The sequence below is a fragment of the Lactuca virosa genome, chromosome 6 (assembly GCF_052849685.1).
Source record: "Lactuca virosa cultivar CGN04683 chromosome 6, Lactuca_virosa_CGN04683_v6, whole genome shotgun sequence".
Lineage (NCBI taxonomy): Eukaryota > Viridiplantae > Streptophyta > Magnoliopsida > Asterales > Asteraceae > Lactuca > Lactuca virosa.
This window is the reverse complement of record NC_136431.1, coordinates 53,157,967-53,174,900: the sequence shown is the minus strand read 5'-3', so window position 1 is coordinate 53,174,900 and position 16,934 is coordinate 53,157,967. Positions and strand designations below refer to the sequence as shown.

At 36.4% G+C, this 16,934-nt stretch overlaps 1 protein-coding gene across 1 annotated transcript; it reads left to right on the top strand.

Moving 5' to 3' along the window:
* The first annotated feature begins 9,621 nt into the window (after positions 1 to 9,621).
* Positions 9,622 to 13,517, top strand: SIGF (RNApolymerase sigma-subunit F). The gene is made up of 8 exons (XM_079055682.1): positions 9,622 to 9,851; positions 10,219 to 10,474; positions 10,569 to 10,778; positions 10,900 to 11,173; positions 11,248 to 11,478; positions 11,567 to 11,707; positions 12,635 to 12,835; positions 12,954 to 13,517. The coding sequence occupies exons 1-8, from the start codon at positions 9,761 to 9,763 to the stop codon at positions 13,239 to 13,241; spliced, it is 1,692 nt and encodes a 563-aa protein (XP_078911808.1). The 5' UTR covers positions 9,622 to 9,760; the 3' UTR covers positions 13,242 to 13,517.
* The last annotated feature ends 3,417 nt before the right edge of the window (positions 13,518 to 16,934 follow it).

Here is a 16,934-nt window from a genome sequence, read left to right as displayed (position 1 = left end):
GTAACATGTTGAGCAAAGTGTAACCTTTGATGACTTTGTATTTTTCATGTGTTTATCTGTTGTGACATGTTTATATAACAGAAAATACTCTAACAAGTATAAGGGTCCTTTGAAATTACAAATAATGCAAGATGAAATATAATAAGTATAGTTTATGGATTTTACGATAAAATCATACTACCTGAAAAAGGTTTTACTCTCAAAACAAATGGGTTTTCCATATACTACATGATAAACTATAATAATAATAGTTTATGGATTTCATATCACTAATTTATTTTCATAAAAAGTGATTTCACTTCCACCACGGAAGAGGTTTTTATACTCAAACCATATGTAAACTAGTTAACGTAAGTTGTGAGACAATTCTTCCATCGTACTCTTAGAGTACGGGTTCAAATTCCTGTAAGGTATAACCAGAGTCTCTCGTAGGGAGAGCGTGATAATTGTGTATAGATCTATATTGGGATTGACACCCCACACCTTGCTGCTAGCTACAGCCGGACCGGCAGGTCTACGGGTGACAAGAGTCATAGGATCTTGACGCCTGAAAAACGTTGTTGCAGGTTATTTCTCTTCATAGTATGGTTATAACGACTCACATAGGGAGTTAACAGTCTTTCAAGTTTACAGGGAAAATTCTATTTGAAAATGGGTTTTATCTATTTAAAACTACAAACACGTTATAAGTATAAAACACACTCATACTCTCGGTCTTGGGATTTAGGACTACATGACTTTTATAAGGAAAATATTGGATTTTCTTTGGAAACACATTTCTATTAAAACTACGTTTCATCTAGAATTGTTAGGCTTCAGCTATAATTGCTAAGTGTACATGTTAGAGTTATATATGAATTTAGTGGCAATCGACTTAGAATTGGTGGGCCCGCCTTACTTCCTATTCCTTGTTTGGTTGTGGACCTAGGGCAGACCCATTATATTAGAAAATATTGAATTTTCTGGAATCATACTTTATCGCTTTTACAAGGAAAACGACTTCTTTCTCAAATAAAACTCTTATGAACTCACCAACTTAATTGTTGGCACTTTTTCAAAACTACTTGTATTCTCAGGAAATCAGTGAAACATGAAGTCAACAGCATTTTGAGGATGGGACGTTAAATCGTCAAACAGTTTATTTTGTCATCATAATGTAATTGGTTTTGAAACATGTAAACATATACTATGGTGTAACCTTTTCAATTATATTTATGATGGTTGTATTTACTTTGAGCACTATTATACTCGTTGTTGTGATACTATACATGAATCCTCCACCCCCGAACGTTTACGCCATCCTTGGTTTGGGGGTGTGACAGCAATGCCCAACCTGACTGCACCTCCAACAAACCAGATCCTTTTTCTTTTTTATGGAGTTACTTGGGACATGTTCCTGCCTACGTTTGCCATGTCCTTTGTGGTTCTGATTTATTGGTTTGTTTTCAACCATATGAACCGAGGGCTATCCAGATTCAACTTTCCCTTTGGGTTTATCAGATTTGTCACTTTCCTTCGCACGAAGAGATTCTTCAATAGGAATATGACTAGCAAGTTGAACCAAAGACAGTTCCTCCTTTTGATGTTTTAAGTTATGTTTGAGGTCTTTCCAGGATGGAGGAAGTTTGTCAATGATGCTTGACACAACAATGGATTCATCAATATTCATACGATGCAGTTTAAAGTGACCATATATGCCAAGGAGTTCATTGTATTGTTCAGTGACAGACATGGAATTATCCATCTTAAAATTATTAAAATCACTGACCAAAAACATATTGCTAGAAGCGTCCTCAGTGATTTATTTCAATTCAAGGGTGTCCCACAAATCCTTGGCACACAAGGCTTCACTATGTATATCAAATAGGGAATCAAACATATCGTTCCGAATGTGACCTTTGCAGATGTAGTCGTCGTTGTCCCACTTCTGTCTCCTCCTTATCTCTTCAATTGTCTCAGTAGTACCTTCTTCAACCTCCGGTGGTCTTGGAGTAGTCAGCACGTATGTTGCTTTCAGAGTAGTCAGCATGAAATGCATCTTCTTCTTCCAACACCTGAAATCGACGCCTTCAAACTTCTCCAGCTTTGCAAACTTCATGGTTATCTCACGGATTGATTCTCCCATCTCCAGAAATAGCAGATATCAATTCGATTGTTGGAGGAATTAGGGTTTATGTTGGAGATCTGGATACCCCTTGGATCGTGTGAACACTTTCCGAACTGATAAATCTATCCTATGCCTGGGTTACAAGAAATTCAGCCTAGGATAATCCAAGAGGACACTTATGAATCTAGGCACACAAATCGTAAGCCAAATTGCTAGAGGGACTCGATGTTCGTTTGAAGAAAAGTGAGATAATGATAGTGTATCTCTCCTCAAAGAGAAGAGTCGTTTATATAATAAATGAGATTAGGGTTTTCCTCTTAGGGTTGGCTGTCATGGCTTGCTTTGGAAGCAAGTCAGGGAAATCCAAATTTTAATGAGGATTTAGGGTTTCCAAAACTAATGAATTTCGTTAGTTTTACCATAATCACCCTCAATAATTTGAATTTTCCACTATGTTCCGAGCCAGGGGCTCTGCCCCTTGGACCCGCTAGGGGCGTTGCCCTTAGACCCCGCCAAAGGGGCTTTGCCCCTTTGGAAACGCCAGACCCAAGGGAATTGCCCCGGACCCTGACTTGTCGTCGAACCAGCTTCTAATTCGATCTTATACTTGCATGCACTCCGCACATACCCGTACATATATTAGAGTATAGATTATGAAGCCCCTTAGCTCACATGTTAGTTCCAATTACATAAAATGATATCGTGACACTAAAATCACCAACAATATTGAGCATTAATCGTAAGTCGGTACCCAAATTAATATGTATAGTAAATAAATGTAGTTTCTAATATTGTATTTTTTGGGGGAAGGAAATAATAAGCATTCAATTAGTTTGAACCATTGAGAAAGTTTGAAATTACGCGTATGCATTCAAAATCCAATCTAATGACATTAATGATAGTCAAACCCCTAATTTTTGTAATAATTTTCAAATTTATCTAGTTAATATATGTGTTTATATGGTTTGAGGTTAGAATTTGTCATATTTTAGTGTCGTGTAAGTTGCAGAATGCATTAGGGTTGAATAGATTACTTTTAACAATTATTTGATCATGTTTCATGTGGAATTACATGTATTTTGTAGGACCAGGAGTACCAACACCATTCAACTGGTTAAGGCTGTGGATTCAATACAGATCAGCATCCTTTTTATAAGATAGATGATATATCATATAAGACCCAAAAAAATGTTTGAAGACTCTTCCGAAATATAGGTTTGAGAAGCTTCAACTAGTAGTATGTTACATCTCCACCCTAAAGATGAACCACTCTCACCTGTGGAATTGAATGTCAAAACTAAGGCTAAATGAAAGAACGAAAAAACGGTCCTCCGCTACACAACTGTTACCCCCACTCACAAAAGTGAATTCCATGATGGCTTATGGAAGGATGTAACGTCATCTAACCATTGGGATGAGAAGTTAACGGTTCCTTTCCGTTCTTGCTATTACCCAACCATAACAAGAGGACTCCCAAACAACATCCAACGGTCCTAAAGACACACTGACATTGTCCCATTGACCGGTAGGAATCCAGTCAATATCTCACTTAACACTCTGCCGAACTACATGAGCCATGCTATTCTAAAACACACACTTTTCCACAATCCATCTGCCACATACATATCGTCAGACTAAAGATGACCGTATACACTCAGGAAATGAAATAGACATCCAAGCACCTGATCCAACTTGCAAACCCAACATGAAACACTCCCCACAAGAGAACACAACGCCCGTCAGGCCAACTGTGTTTCTTTTTAACCATCACCTTACCCAAAAGGTGACGCACCAGGGAATCAAATGAAATGACGAACCTCAAACGCTATTAAAAGCATTCTTATAACAAGATCCCACACCTTGAAGAAGCTGAACATATCTCACCAATGCGCAAAAGATCAATAAAACCTTCAATTTTGAAAAGGATTCCAAAATTATCCAGACATGCTGCCAAAATCCTGGTCGAATCAATCCAAATACCAACCCAGCTGACGATACCTGCCAAAACCAAACCTTGTGTACCCACAATGATACCTGAAAACTGAACAATGTTGCTCAGATATCTGATCTTCCAAACAGAATACCCAGTTCTCCCAACTTAGGGTTTGAACCATCATCGACTGGCGTCTGCAACACCAAAGCCTCAGACCGGCTTAACAATGAATATACTCAATTTGACTCTCAAAATGCATGAAACAACACAAGATGATCCTTCGAACAAGAAAAATCTGAATCTCAGATGAAGACTTCGGAGACCTTTCCCCCAGCATCGCCAACTAAACTTAGCGAAAATAATTCAGACACCCTTGGATAAACTAAGCACCTTCTGAACTGAAATTATGCCAAAAAAAATCTTACACTTGAAGAGTTTATCCACAACCACATCCTCCTCTTGAAGCTTCATGAATCCCTCATAGATGCTCAAACCATAGCTCTGACAAACCCAACATATCTACATAACTCTTTTACCCAAAATAGGAACACCTCGATGGCTCTTCGGTTATACCCGATCTTCTCGAATCTGAGATACATATGCCACTTGTGACATGGCCTTATTGAACCAAAGAACAATCACATCATAAACATCCCGTCGTTGTGACACATAGACGATTTATTGCGAACCAAACTTCACCTTGTAGGGTTTCAAAGTACTCCATGGATGATGGCAATGGGCCCCCTTGATGAAGTCTAGGTTAAAAGCCCAAGACTTGTCTTTTCCCTATAAATAGTCATGTATTATTCATAATTAGGGTTAAGAGTGAGGCAAAATGTAACCGCCACGTTGTGAGGTTTCTTATGTAGTGTTAGATTCTTTAGTCTATGTTGAAAGTGTAATTTATTCCTCATGTTATCAATAAATCGAGTGATCATTCGACATATCTTCTTTATTTGTGTTTGTTCTTATTTTCTGCATCTTGTTCATCAAATCACAATTAGGGTTTCAATCCCAACAAGTGGTATCAGAGCGGTTCTTTGAAGATCTATTGATTTTTGAAGTATCGGTTCTTGATTTGATGATTTTCTGCACAAGATTTTGGAAATTATTGGCGTTTTGGCGTCTTGGAATCAAGCTTTCTGTTCAAGCTACTGTTCATGGAGATTTATGTTTTCTTTGTTACTGTTCAACTGTATTTTTCTTAATCCGATTTGTTTCATACTCGTATTTTCTGATTTGATCCTGATCATTTGATTTGCTAAAATCAATCGTTTGCCTTATGGATCAATTGGCCCATTTTTTTCGTCACTGTTCATCCGCTATTTATTTAGCCCAAATCATATTTCTTTGAACCTTTGATACTTTTTGTTCCGGTTATTCCTTATTCAAGATTCATTATCGAGTTTCCTGGTCAAAATAGTTGATCGATTATCGTTTCCACTGTATGAATTCTAAATCTCGTATTAATATGTCATACTTTTAGATTGTGTTCCTATTTTTCCAGTCGATCCTGATTTTTCTTGCCTCATGTTCAATTCAATTAAATCTCCTTTTTATTGTCCATTGATTCATCTTAAAGAAATTTGATTTGGCTTTTGCCAAAAATGGTTCGTTTATGGCTTCTGGTGAATAACAATCAAGAACAGATAGATATGGTGATGATTATTGATTGAATCAAGTTTGATCTGGAAATCGATTTGAAGAAGATGATTTTGGTGTTTGTCAAATATTGGGTTACGATGGTCAATATTTTTCGAGATCAATGAAGGAATCAGATTTGATTTTGCGATTTGTAGATCAAATCGACATTGTGAAAACTTTGTTTGGAACCGTGAATGTGATCGGAACCATATCGATTGGAATAATGGTTTGGTTGTTTATCGATTGTGGTGAAATTGATGGCTAGTTCCGATTCAAACTCGATGGTAAAAATCGAAAGTCAAAATCAGATCAATGGGTTTAAAGTTGAAATCGGAACTATAAAATCACTTCAATTGGTTGATTTGGGTCGAATGGATTCGCTGCTAACAATATTGGATTCGCAATTGGACGTCAATGAAAAGTCAAATTTGACTGTGAATTGGGTTGAACTTTCTTTGAATCTCATTTTGCTAGAAACGAAAACCGAACATGTTATCTCTATTCGCTTTTCACAAACGTCTTTTGTGCTCGGAACGAATCTATGTTCATGTGTTAGCACTTGGAACGAAAGGGCTTGCAGCGAATGAAGAGTGAGAACAATAAGCGAACATGTGAATGGTTTCGCCTTGAGGTAAAAGCTGATGAATTAGGACCGAACCTGGAACAACGACCTTAGTTTCGCTTGTTAATGGTTGGAGGGAATGAAGGGAGGACCGAAAGAGAAAGGGTGTTTCGGCTGATGAAGCTTGAAACGAAAATGGAAGCGAAAGGAACCGAACCTTCGGTTGGGTTCGCTTTAGGTGAATAATTGGCGGTCTTGAAACGAACTTAGGTTCGGTCACTTGAGCTCAGATTGCACGTTCGCTTTGTTAACGATGTTCGCTGTGATAATTTCTCCACTCCAGTCATGTTCGTTTATGTATGTTTTTTTCCTAAGCCAATCTTAGGGTTCTTACCCAGTCATTTCAAACCATTTGTTATATCACCTCTACAATCTTTATTCTTTGACAAGACATCATAAATGGTCCCTATGGTTTCATAAAATCTGAAATTTCGTCCTTAATTTTAAAAAACCTTACGGATGGTCCCTATGGTTTCAAAACTTTTAACAAAAGGTCCTTATTGCTAACTCTGTCAAGTTTTGTGTAACATCCCGAAAATAGGTATAGTTCTCCGACCTTAATCTTTTATGTAATTTTCAAGACTAGTCCTTATTGAGAAAAGGTGGCAATTGAGTACGCGGGGCGTACGCATGTGTATGTGCAACGTACTCATGCACTTTGCATGATCGCGGAGGCCATCTAGTACGTTGGGCATACCAGAGGGTACGTTTGGCATACTAGGCTCAGACTAAAACCCTAATGCCCTTTTGTACCCCTATTTAAGGAACATGATGGCCTCATTTCCAACCACCATTTCTAGCCTCCAACCTCCCTCAAACCCTAATATCGTATTCCTAGTTTGTGTGAGTTTTTGTGGCTCATTTGAGTGTTCTTGTGAAGCTTTTGGTGAAGAAGGAGCCTTGAAGGAAGGATAGCTTGTGCTTCTAACTCTTGGATCTGAACTCTACTCTTGTTGGTGCATCTTCCAGAGGTATCAAGTTCGAAACTTGCTTATTGTTGTGTTAGTTCATGTTTTGGGTCCATTTTTAGGGTTTTATGTCCCATGTTTGGAGCTTTGTGAGTTTGTAGAACTTATCCTATCCTTTTAAGTGTATTTGGTTGTCTAGATTCATAACAATGTGAGCTTGATCATGTAAACCTCTCTATACATGAGTTATGTGGCCTTTTGTGTTGGGAAGGTTAGAGTTTGTGAGTTTGGGACTTGTTCAGTCATGTTATGGCTTAAAGTCCATGACTTTATGAAGTAATAGGCATTATTCAACTCAGATCTGTAGTTGTAGCATTTGTCTTAACGAATTAAGACCAAGTGAAGTGAGGAGTGGAAGTCTGGAGAGTACGTCGTGCATACTCCTAGCTACGCGCAGCGTAGCGCTGAGACCCCCCAATTCATGCATGGTTGGTTGTACGCCCAACGTACTCACTGGGTGTTTACTTTCGTTGACTTTTGAGCTTCTGGTCAATTTGTGGACCTTTGGCCAAGGAGGGGAAAATGGTCTTTTCACCCTCCTGAGATTTTGTAGAGAGACTCGGTCTAGCATTTTGAGGTTATTAGTATTAATTATTAATTATATTTGAATGTGACATAATTAGGCGGAGTCTAGACCGGCAGTTCGGGTGCGAGATTGATTGCTTTCCAGCGAGAGGTGAGTTTTCTCACTATACCTACCTGTGTGGTAACTTTTGTGTGACCGAAGGGTCTTTTTCATGTTATGGACCGGAGGGTCTTAATTGTATTACTGATCAGAGGGTCTTATATGTTTATGTGTTATTATGCATTCTGTCTTTGTGACTTATGCTGTTATATTATTCTGTGTATCTGTTGAGTTATGACTGGAGGGTCCATACCGAGACGTGAAACCGGAAGGTCTTCACTGAGATATATGACCAGAGGGTCCTTATCAAGCTTTAGCCATGAGAGGCTAATTATTTGTGTATATGGTATTTTGGGGAGCTCACTAAGCTTTGTGCTTACAGTGTTAATTGAATGTGTTTCAGTACATCACAGGATCGCGGGAAGGCACCGACATGATTGTACACACTAGCTTGATGATTAGGGTTTATGTTGATTCTGGGATACTTGACTTTGTTTCATAATATTTTGTATTTGACAATTACATTTTGGCATGGGTTGATGCTATGAACTATGTTTCGAGAAATTTAAAAATGAAAAAAAATTGTTTGAAAATTTGAGCTATTACATTTTGTCTGTTACGTGAAGGCATTTCCATCATTTCACTATTACAGGGACTATTTATGAGTTTTTGTTATTTAAAAAAAAATAATAAACAAAAAATAATTATTTTAATATACAATGGGTCTCTCTCTCTCTCTCTCTCTCTCTCTCTCTCTCTCTCTCTCTCCTACATGCTTCCATCCTTGTACATGCTTTCTCCTATCGATTATCGATTGAACTGGATGTTTGGGATGAGATAGTTCCGAATGTATTCATTGAAAACTTTTTCAATCTTTCCCATCCCATAACTGCATAACACAATGAAAACTTTTTCCATCCTCCAAACTCATTCAAATTTTAATTTTAAAATAATTACAAACTAATTGAAATCATATAAAATTAATTAACAAAAACAGTAAAAACATACAAAACTAATTAAAAAAAATACAAAACACAATATTATATAAGTTTTACAACATGAAATACAACTTACCAATGAGAGAGAGAGAGCATATTGCTTTTGGAGTTGTACCATCTTCGACTCGGAATCAGGATCCCAACAATACCGTCAATATCTCCACTTGTCACGGTCAACCTGCAAACGACACCGTCCGCCCTTATAAATAAACAAGGTGGACATAGATTGATCCACTTAAATTCAAAGGCTACATAAAATAAAATAAAACTTTATATATAATGGTTTTCTTTTGATTTTTTAATTTTTTAGCAATGCAACTCTACTTTTACTTTCAATTGATATCTATTTGTACGAGTGGTGTTTAAGATGTAAGGGCTTCGGCTTTGTTATTGTATCTTCAAGTTATATAAAATAAAAATAAATCTGTATTTAAACGCGCTTACAAATTAGAAATATGTAAATATCAATCTTAGTCCAAGTTATTCAATTAATGATCTATTTGATCAAATATCTTAAGAATCTAGTATCCAACACACTAATAATTCTATTGACTTGATCAATTGGATCATTTTTGTCTCTTCTAATATAAATGGTGAAAACCCCTTTTTGGATGACATTCGCGTAATTGAACTTTTTTGGAGGATCAGTTTTGCAATAATCTTGAAGACCAAGGGTATAATAGTGAGATAATATATACTGAAAAACCATTATCCTTTCAGAAAGATAAACCCCCTTCTCTTATGGCCTCAGAGCCAGAGAAAACCCAACTCTCTTCCCCGGAACAATTCTCTGTTTGATTGTTTTTCTTCATTACCATCACCTGTCCGAAGTTTCAATCCAATAGATACATTGATGCAGATTAATGGAGGCAGCAGCCAGCAAAATGCTTTCATCATCATCCTTATCTTTGCCCCCAAGAACCCAGCTCAAGCAATCTCCTCCTCCTCCTTCAGGTGATAACTAAATTCTAACTATCACCTCCTTTTCTGTTCTTGAACTGTAATTTTTGTTCTATGCGAGTCTTTTGTATACATATTCTTCATGTTTGAGCGTACAAGCAACTGGTAATACTCGTATCTTGATTCTTTGTTGTGTTAACAATGAGGAAATGCGAACATTTGTGTTGGTCCACCAAGTGTTCGACGTTTTGCCTCTTTGAATATGGAAATTGTTGTGATTACCATTTTCGTAGTTGTTACCCGTTGTGTTTTCTTTACCTTTTATAGAAAGTAAGAATTAACAAATAAATACACTCATCTTGAGAATTCTGAGTCTAAAATAAAGGTCCCCTTCCTAATGCTAATAAAAATACTATTGCAGCTCTAAAGTTTTGTGAGCCTTCAGCTCCTGCACATTCTTCTATGCTAGCAACTACTTTAGCCCAACATTTCCCTACTTCTGTCCTAATTCAAGAACAACGTCGTGAAAGCAAGCCATTATTGCAGACAATAAAAGACGAAAAAACCAGTCAAATAGGAGCTGATTCTTCAACACATGAAGTCAACCCCACAAGCTCTGATGAATACCTTAAAGAATTCCAATGCCAATTGCTACAGTGGCCTGGTTTATGGTACATGTAAGACCAACAAAACCATCAAATATATTCATTATAACATATTTGATGATGTATCATGTATGATGTATGATGTATCCCTAATGTGATTTTACAGGTTACCATCTTCACATACAAGAGAAAAACCACTCTCCCCTTTGACTACTACACAACCAGTTCCAAATGGATCAAAAAAACTCATGGATGTTGAAATGCAACAAGTACTTGATCTTGCTAAAAAAGCTCTTTCAGCTTCCAAAGAAGCAGCTTCATTAGCTGATGATGGTGAATCATTAGGTGTTGATCTTGATAACTCCTTCACTTCAAGGTCCGTGTTTTCTTTTCTTTTTCAGACTTCTTCCTATTACCCATTTGTCTTATGATTTTGGATATTCTTGTATGTTTGAGTGGACACGTTTTCCAAAGTTTGATGTGTGGTGATTCTTCAGCTTAGGATCTAGACATCAAACCGAGCTTCAAACCAAGGAAGTCAAATTTGTAAAGTCAACACGTCACCAAGAGAGACAATCTAAAAGAAGAAAGGGGACAAAGTCAAATGTTGTTATTCGTGAGACTAAAAACTCTACAAAACCAGAGATAGAGAAGAAAACATCATATAAAGATTCTAATTTACACGACCCTCTTAGAATGTTCTTAGCACGTCCTGTAACAAGAGAACTTTTGACTTCAAAAGAAGAACTTCAACTCATTGTCCATATAAAGGTTAGTTAATTTAATCAACATAGTTGGCAACCTCTGAATGATGAAAATGACCATTTTGCCCTTGTGATTTTCAGGCTGGAATGAGATTAGAAGAAGCAAGGAGTAGGTTTCATGATCAGTTTAATCGTGAACCAACATTGGTTGAATGGGCTGAAGCTGCTAATCTTAGTTCTCATGAGTTGAAAAGTCAACTTCATCTTGGGAATAGTAGCAGGGAGAAGTTAATATGTGCAAATTTACGGATGGTTGTTTATATAGCAAAGCAGTATAGGGGACGTGGACTTGACCTTCAAGACCTACTTCAGGTCAAACTTAGTCAAAATCTAAGGGACTTTTTATATTTCATGTAATTTGTGTTTTAAGGGAGTTGACCCATGGTTGACTTTTTTTTAGGAGGGGAGTATGGGACTCATGAGAAGTGTCCAAAAGTTTAAGCCACAAGCTGGTTGTAGGTTTGCTACTTATGCTTATTGGTGGATAAGACAGTCTATCAGACGAGCCATATTTCAAAATTCTAAGCTCATTCGTTTGCCGGTATGCACTTTTTTTTTTTTTTTTTTAATGATGGAATGGAATCAGAAATGAATGGAATGAACAGGGTAATGGAATGGATCATTGCATTCCGTTATCATGTTTGGCTGGCTTAAAGGAATGAAATGAGTCGTTCGTATATGTTGTTTGTTATGTATAATTAGAAAATCTAAATGGTAGATAAAGAAAAAAAAATTATTGTTTAAAAATTAACTTTAAGGGTTCATCTCATAAAAGACCTTATATTTTGTGTGTTTTTTTTTCCGGATTAAACCTCAACTTTATTTTTTTCGTGAAAAAAGTTTCATTTTTTTCAATTTGGCCCTTTTAGTCATTTTTTTTTCCAAAAAAACTTGTAGAATGTGAGGGTTTTTTCGGAAAAAACTAAAAAAGTTGTGGTTTTTTCGGAAACAGTTAGAGGGTTGAGGGTTTTTTCCGGAAAAAAAGACAAAGTTGAGGGTTTTTCCGGAAAAAACTAAAAAAGTTGAGGATTTTTCGGAAACAGTTAGAGGGTTGAGGGTTTTTTTTAGAAAAAAAAAAGACAAAGTTAAGGGTCTTTTCAGAAAAAATGAAAAAATACAAGGTCTTTTTAGGAAAAAAATAAAGTTGAGGTTTAATCTGGAAAAAAACACAAAATATAAGGTCTTTTATAAGATTAACCCCAAATTTAATAACATAAAGATACATCACTAGTTTTTCTTTTTTCATATAAACATATTTGATTTTGTTTGTAATATACTAATATATATACTATATGTCTATATGTATTTCAACTAGTCAAAAAAGTTTATTCATCACTCACAATTTTTTTTTTTTACAAAATATAAAAGACTAATAAAAATTAAATACCATGAAATCTCAAAAAAGAATTATAATAAATAAAAACATATACTTTTAGTTAATCTCACCTAATCATATAAAATCCTACAGGAAGGTGTATATAATCTTTTATACAAAGTTAGTGAAGCAAAGAGAGTATGCATCCGTGAAGGCAATCATGATCCATCACAAAAGCAAATAGCAGAACAAGCTGGAATGACTCTTGAAAAGCTCCAAAAATTACGCTCTGTACAAAAGATAACTCTCTCATTGCAAAAACCAATCTATCCAAACGACACCACTACATACGAGGTCCTTATCTAAAAAGTCAAACCTCCTTCATTTGACCAAACTATATGTCTCTATCAACAATTCTTATATATATATATATATATATATATATATATGATGTTTGTTGTTAAAATGACAGGAGATTACTCCTGACACCACAATCGATAGCCCAGACACAAGTGTATCAAAGCAAGTTATGAGAAACCATATCTCAAATCTTCTAAGTGTTCTTAATCCAAAAGAAAGGAAAGTAATCAGACTCAGGTATGGAATTGGAGGTGAAGTTAGGAAATCGTTAGCGGATATTGGAGTCATTTTAGGGGTGTCAAAGGAACGGATTCGACAATTGGAAAGCCGATCGTTGTTCAAGTTGAAGCAGTATTCTGAAAGCCAAGGTTTGGATGCGTATAAAGATTTGCTTATTTGATGTTTAAAGATTTTACATTACTAAGAGGGGAATGAATGCCTATCTTTGTAAGGTTTTTGTATTGGAATGCAAGTTTTTCGGATGGGTTAGTGAGAAATGGAAAGCCTTAAGCAAGGTGCAACTGTTCTTGCATAGTGTACAAGTATTTGGAATAGAAATGAACCTAGCTTTTTGAATGTATGTTGTCGAACTTTGGTGTAACGAAAAGTTGGCTTCGGTTGAAGGAAAAAACACTTCCTCTTGGAAAATATAATGTTTTGTTAGTTGTGTTTAAAAGTTGGAGTACTTTCCCATGTTGTAATTTTAGTATCCGAATTGGAGCATTTCCCTAAGAGTGTATTTTTGACTCAACAACGAGTAACAGAGGAGTGAGAGTGTAGATGACTTCCTCCAACTTTTTAATTCAAAATTTTTACTCGCTTTCAAAAATATATTCGTTTTTAATCAAAATTCAAAATATTTACTCTCTTTCAATCAATATAAATACCAACATCTATCTATTTTTTTTTTTTTTGAACAGCAAATAATTATTTTTGGTGAAGATGACTTCCTCCAACTTTCGTCCCAACCCTAAACTCCAAGAAGAAACAAGAATACCCAAATTGCAATCACTTCAAACCCTTCATCACCCCTCTTCTAAATCTCGAATGGATCACCCTATTTTTCACCCCTACTTTCCATTATCCCAGTGATGGTTGGTATTATAATCCATATCCTAACCAATCCCAACCCCAATTCTAATCCCAAAATTGATTTCAACCCATTTGAGAACACTCCAGAAACCCAATTCTAATCCTAATCCCTATTCCAAACTCAACCCCAACCCCAATTCCAAACTCAATCCCAACCCCAATTCCAATCCCAACCATGACCTCATATCGTACCCGGAACGGATTGCAAACCTGATGATGTTCGACCTCAATTGGAATCCAAGAAAAAGGAAAGAGACCTAGATTTCTGTGGACGTCAGAGGAAGAGAAGGTGTTGGGCATAGGTTGACGTTTTGGAAGACCTAAAAGTCGGTAATTAACAAGATGGACCAACTTTTTACCAAAAAGTTAAAAGGCGTTTTCTCGCTGAAATGATGCATGGAGATTATCTCGGAAAAAAAAAAGATGAAATTTACTCGAAGTGGGGGAACACAAACATAGTTGTCGTGTCGTTTAACATCGTACATATGAACATGAAGCACGAGCGGCAAAGTGGTGCGAATGATGTAACAATATTGAACAAAGTTCTAGAAGTTTACCGACATGATAAGGGGGTACAATTCAAATTTATTGAGTTTTGTAATATTGTGAAGGAGTCCAAAAAATAGGATGATATCAATACTTTAGACTCATACATGAGTGATTCTAAAATAACCAAAAACATCATAAACCTCATATAGCCAATCTTCGGATGTGCATCTCGGGGTAAATCTCAACAAATATGAGCTTATTGAGGTTCCAAAACCTAGTCACCCGATGGGAAAAGACCAAGGAAAATGAAAGGGTAGAGGGGTTGCACATAGTTCGAGTGGTGTAGATCAAATGACGAGCGGAATCGACAACATAAAAACTACTTTGGATCAATACCCGAGCATTGCAAAAAAGAAGAAAATATATTGTGACATAAAACTCTTAATGAAATATGTGACCCATTATCTCGAAGAGGAACATGAATTGGCATTAATTTATGGTGTATATGTTTTATTGTAGTTTCCATTTCAGGTTAATGAAATTTTTAATTTTTATATAAATTAGTTTGTTTAAATAAATGAAAAAAATATTGTTGCATGGCAAACTATACCCCCCAGAAATGGCAAGGTGTTGAAGAGTTGTGGCAAAAATGACGTGACGTCTACATGACATGAAAATTTGTTGTGATAAAAATGACGTAACGCCTACCCTAGCCTAATAATATAGGGAAGTTCATTACATCAACCCTTATAAGTAAGCTTTATAAAGAAAATAACCATTTCTTTTCTCAATTTATGAAAAAATGATCACTTTCTTCTCAATGCCTAATTCCATACTCAGTTCTTCAAATTTTGGAGTTCTTTTTTTGTAATTTTTTTTTCAAAGAAATCAATCTGAAGTTTTTATTTTCGAGATGTTTAATATCATCATTTTTCAATCAAATATCTGATTTTAATCTCTATTATTGTATATAGTTCTTATCTATTATGTTTGATTAACTTTTTGTTATATTTTAGTAAGAAACAAAATTTTTACTTGAAATTATGTAATTGTTCATCGGATTTTTCATTTTTTTTCCAAACTCCAAAATTTCAGTCTGAATGTCAGTCCGGAAGTCCGAAATCTAGAATGTCACTTCGAAATGTACTTATTTGTCAGAAAATGTAACATCCCGAGATTTTGCAGGTATTTCCGAACTCTACTCTATCATTACCTTGTCATTTATAGTCATTGGGGTTGGAAGTGTAGAGTCAAGATAATTTTAAGGGCCAAAGTTGCAACATTTGGGCAAAGAAGGAGCACGTTGCACGTACATAAGAGTACGCTAAGCGTACTAAGGTCCGCCTTAGTACGTTGGGCGTAAACTTGTGTACGCTGGGTGTACTAATGTCAGGAGGAAACCCTAATATTTAGGGTTTGGAGGCTATATAAACATCCTTATGGCTCATTTTTCTCTCATCATTCTCAGCCTCCATCTTACAGAAAACATTCCAAACCCTAGTTTTGTGTGTGAGTGTGAGTTGGTGTGTATTTTGAACTCTTGAAGGTGAAGACATTACATCAAGTAGTTGGAGAAGGAGAACAAGGCTATAGATCTGAAGTTGTGTTGTGCCCTAGAAGCTCCAGAAGGTAAAAAGCTTGGAACTTTATACTTGTATGTTATAGATCTAGACATTTTAGCTTTATGGAAGCATTCTTGTCCCAAAAGTCCCAAAATGGTGCATGTTATGTTTTGGACGAAATGAGCTGTCCTTTCAAACCTTAGAAGAGGTCCTAAGTGATAAAAATAAGGTCCCAATAGCTGAATGTGTCCCATGCATGGAATAAGAAGGTTTCAATGGATTAAGACCAAGTATTAAGAGTTTTCTGGACGTCCAAAGTGATAAATTTCGTGACTTTATGGGTCCTAAGCACGTTAGGTCTCTGGATCTGAAGTTTGGGCTTAAGTGCTTAAGCCATTAAGCACTTAATAAGATTTTGGCAAGACACTGCATACGCCTAGCGTAAATCCAGTACGCCCATCGTACTGGGTCAACCACCTCGATGGTGGTCAATGTCTGGACGAGTACGCCCCGCGTACGTCCTCTGTTGGGCCTTTGTCAATTGGGCTACGAGTTTTGGGCTGTTTATGGACTAATTGGATTTGGGCCTTTGCTGGAGTTCATGAATATATTGTTTTGGGCCAAGTTTTGATAATGGATCTTGGAATTAGGCCTAATTAGGGAGTTGGCCCAATTTGGTAAATTGGGCCAATAATGGGCTTTATAAATGGACTTTCAAGTTAAGGACTTGGCATTGGGTTTAGGCCCAGTAAAGAGGATGGACTTAATAAGTGGTGTGGACACTTAGTCAAGAAGGTTATTTGTGTATTAACTTAGTATTTATTATGTGATAGTTCGGGATTCCCGGTGAGACATCAGACAGAGATTTGCAGTACTGTCAGCACTACTTGCGAGGTGAGTTACCTCACTATACTAAGGGGTCTAAGGCACCAAGGACGGCACATTGGGTA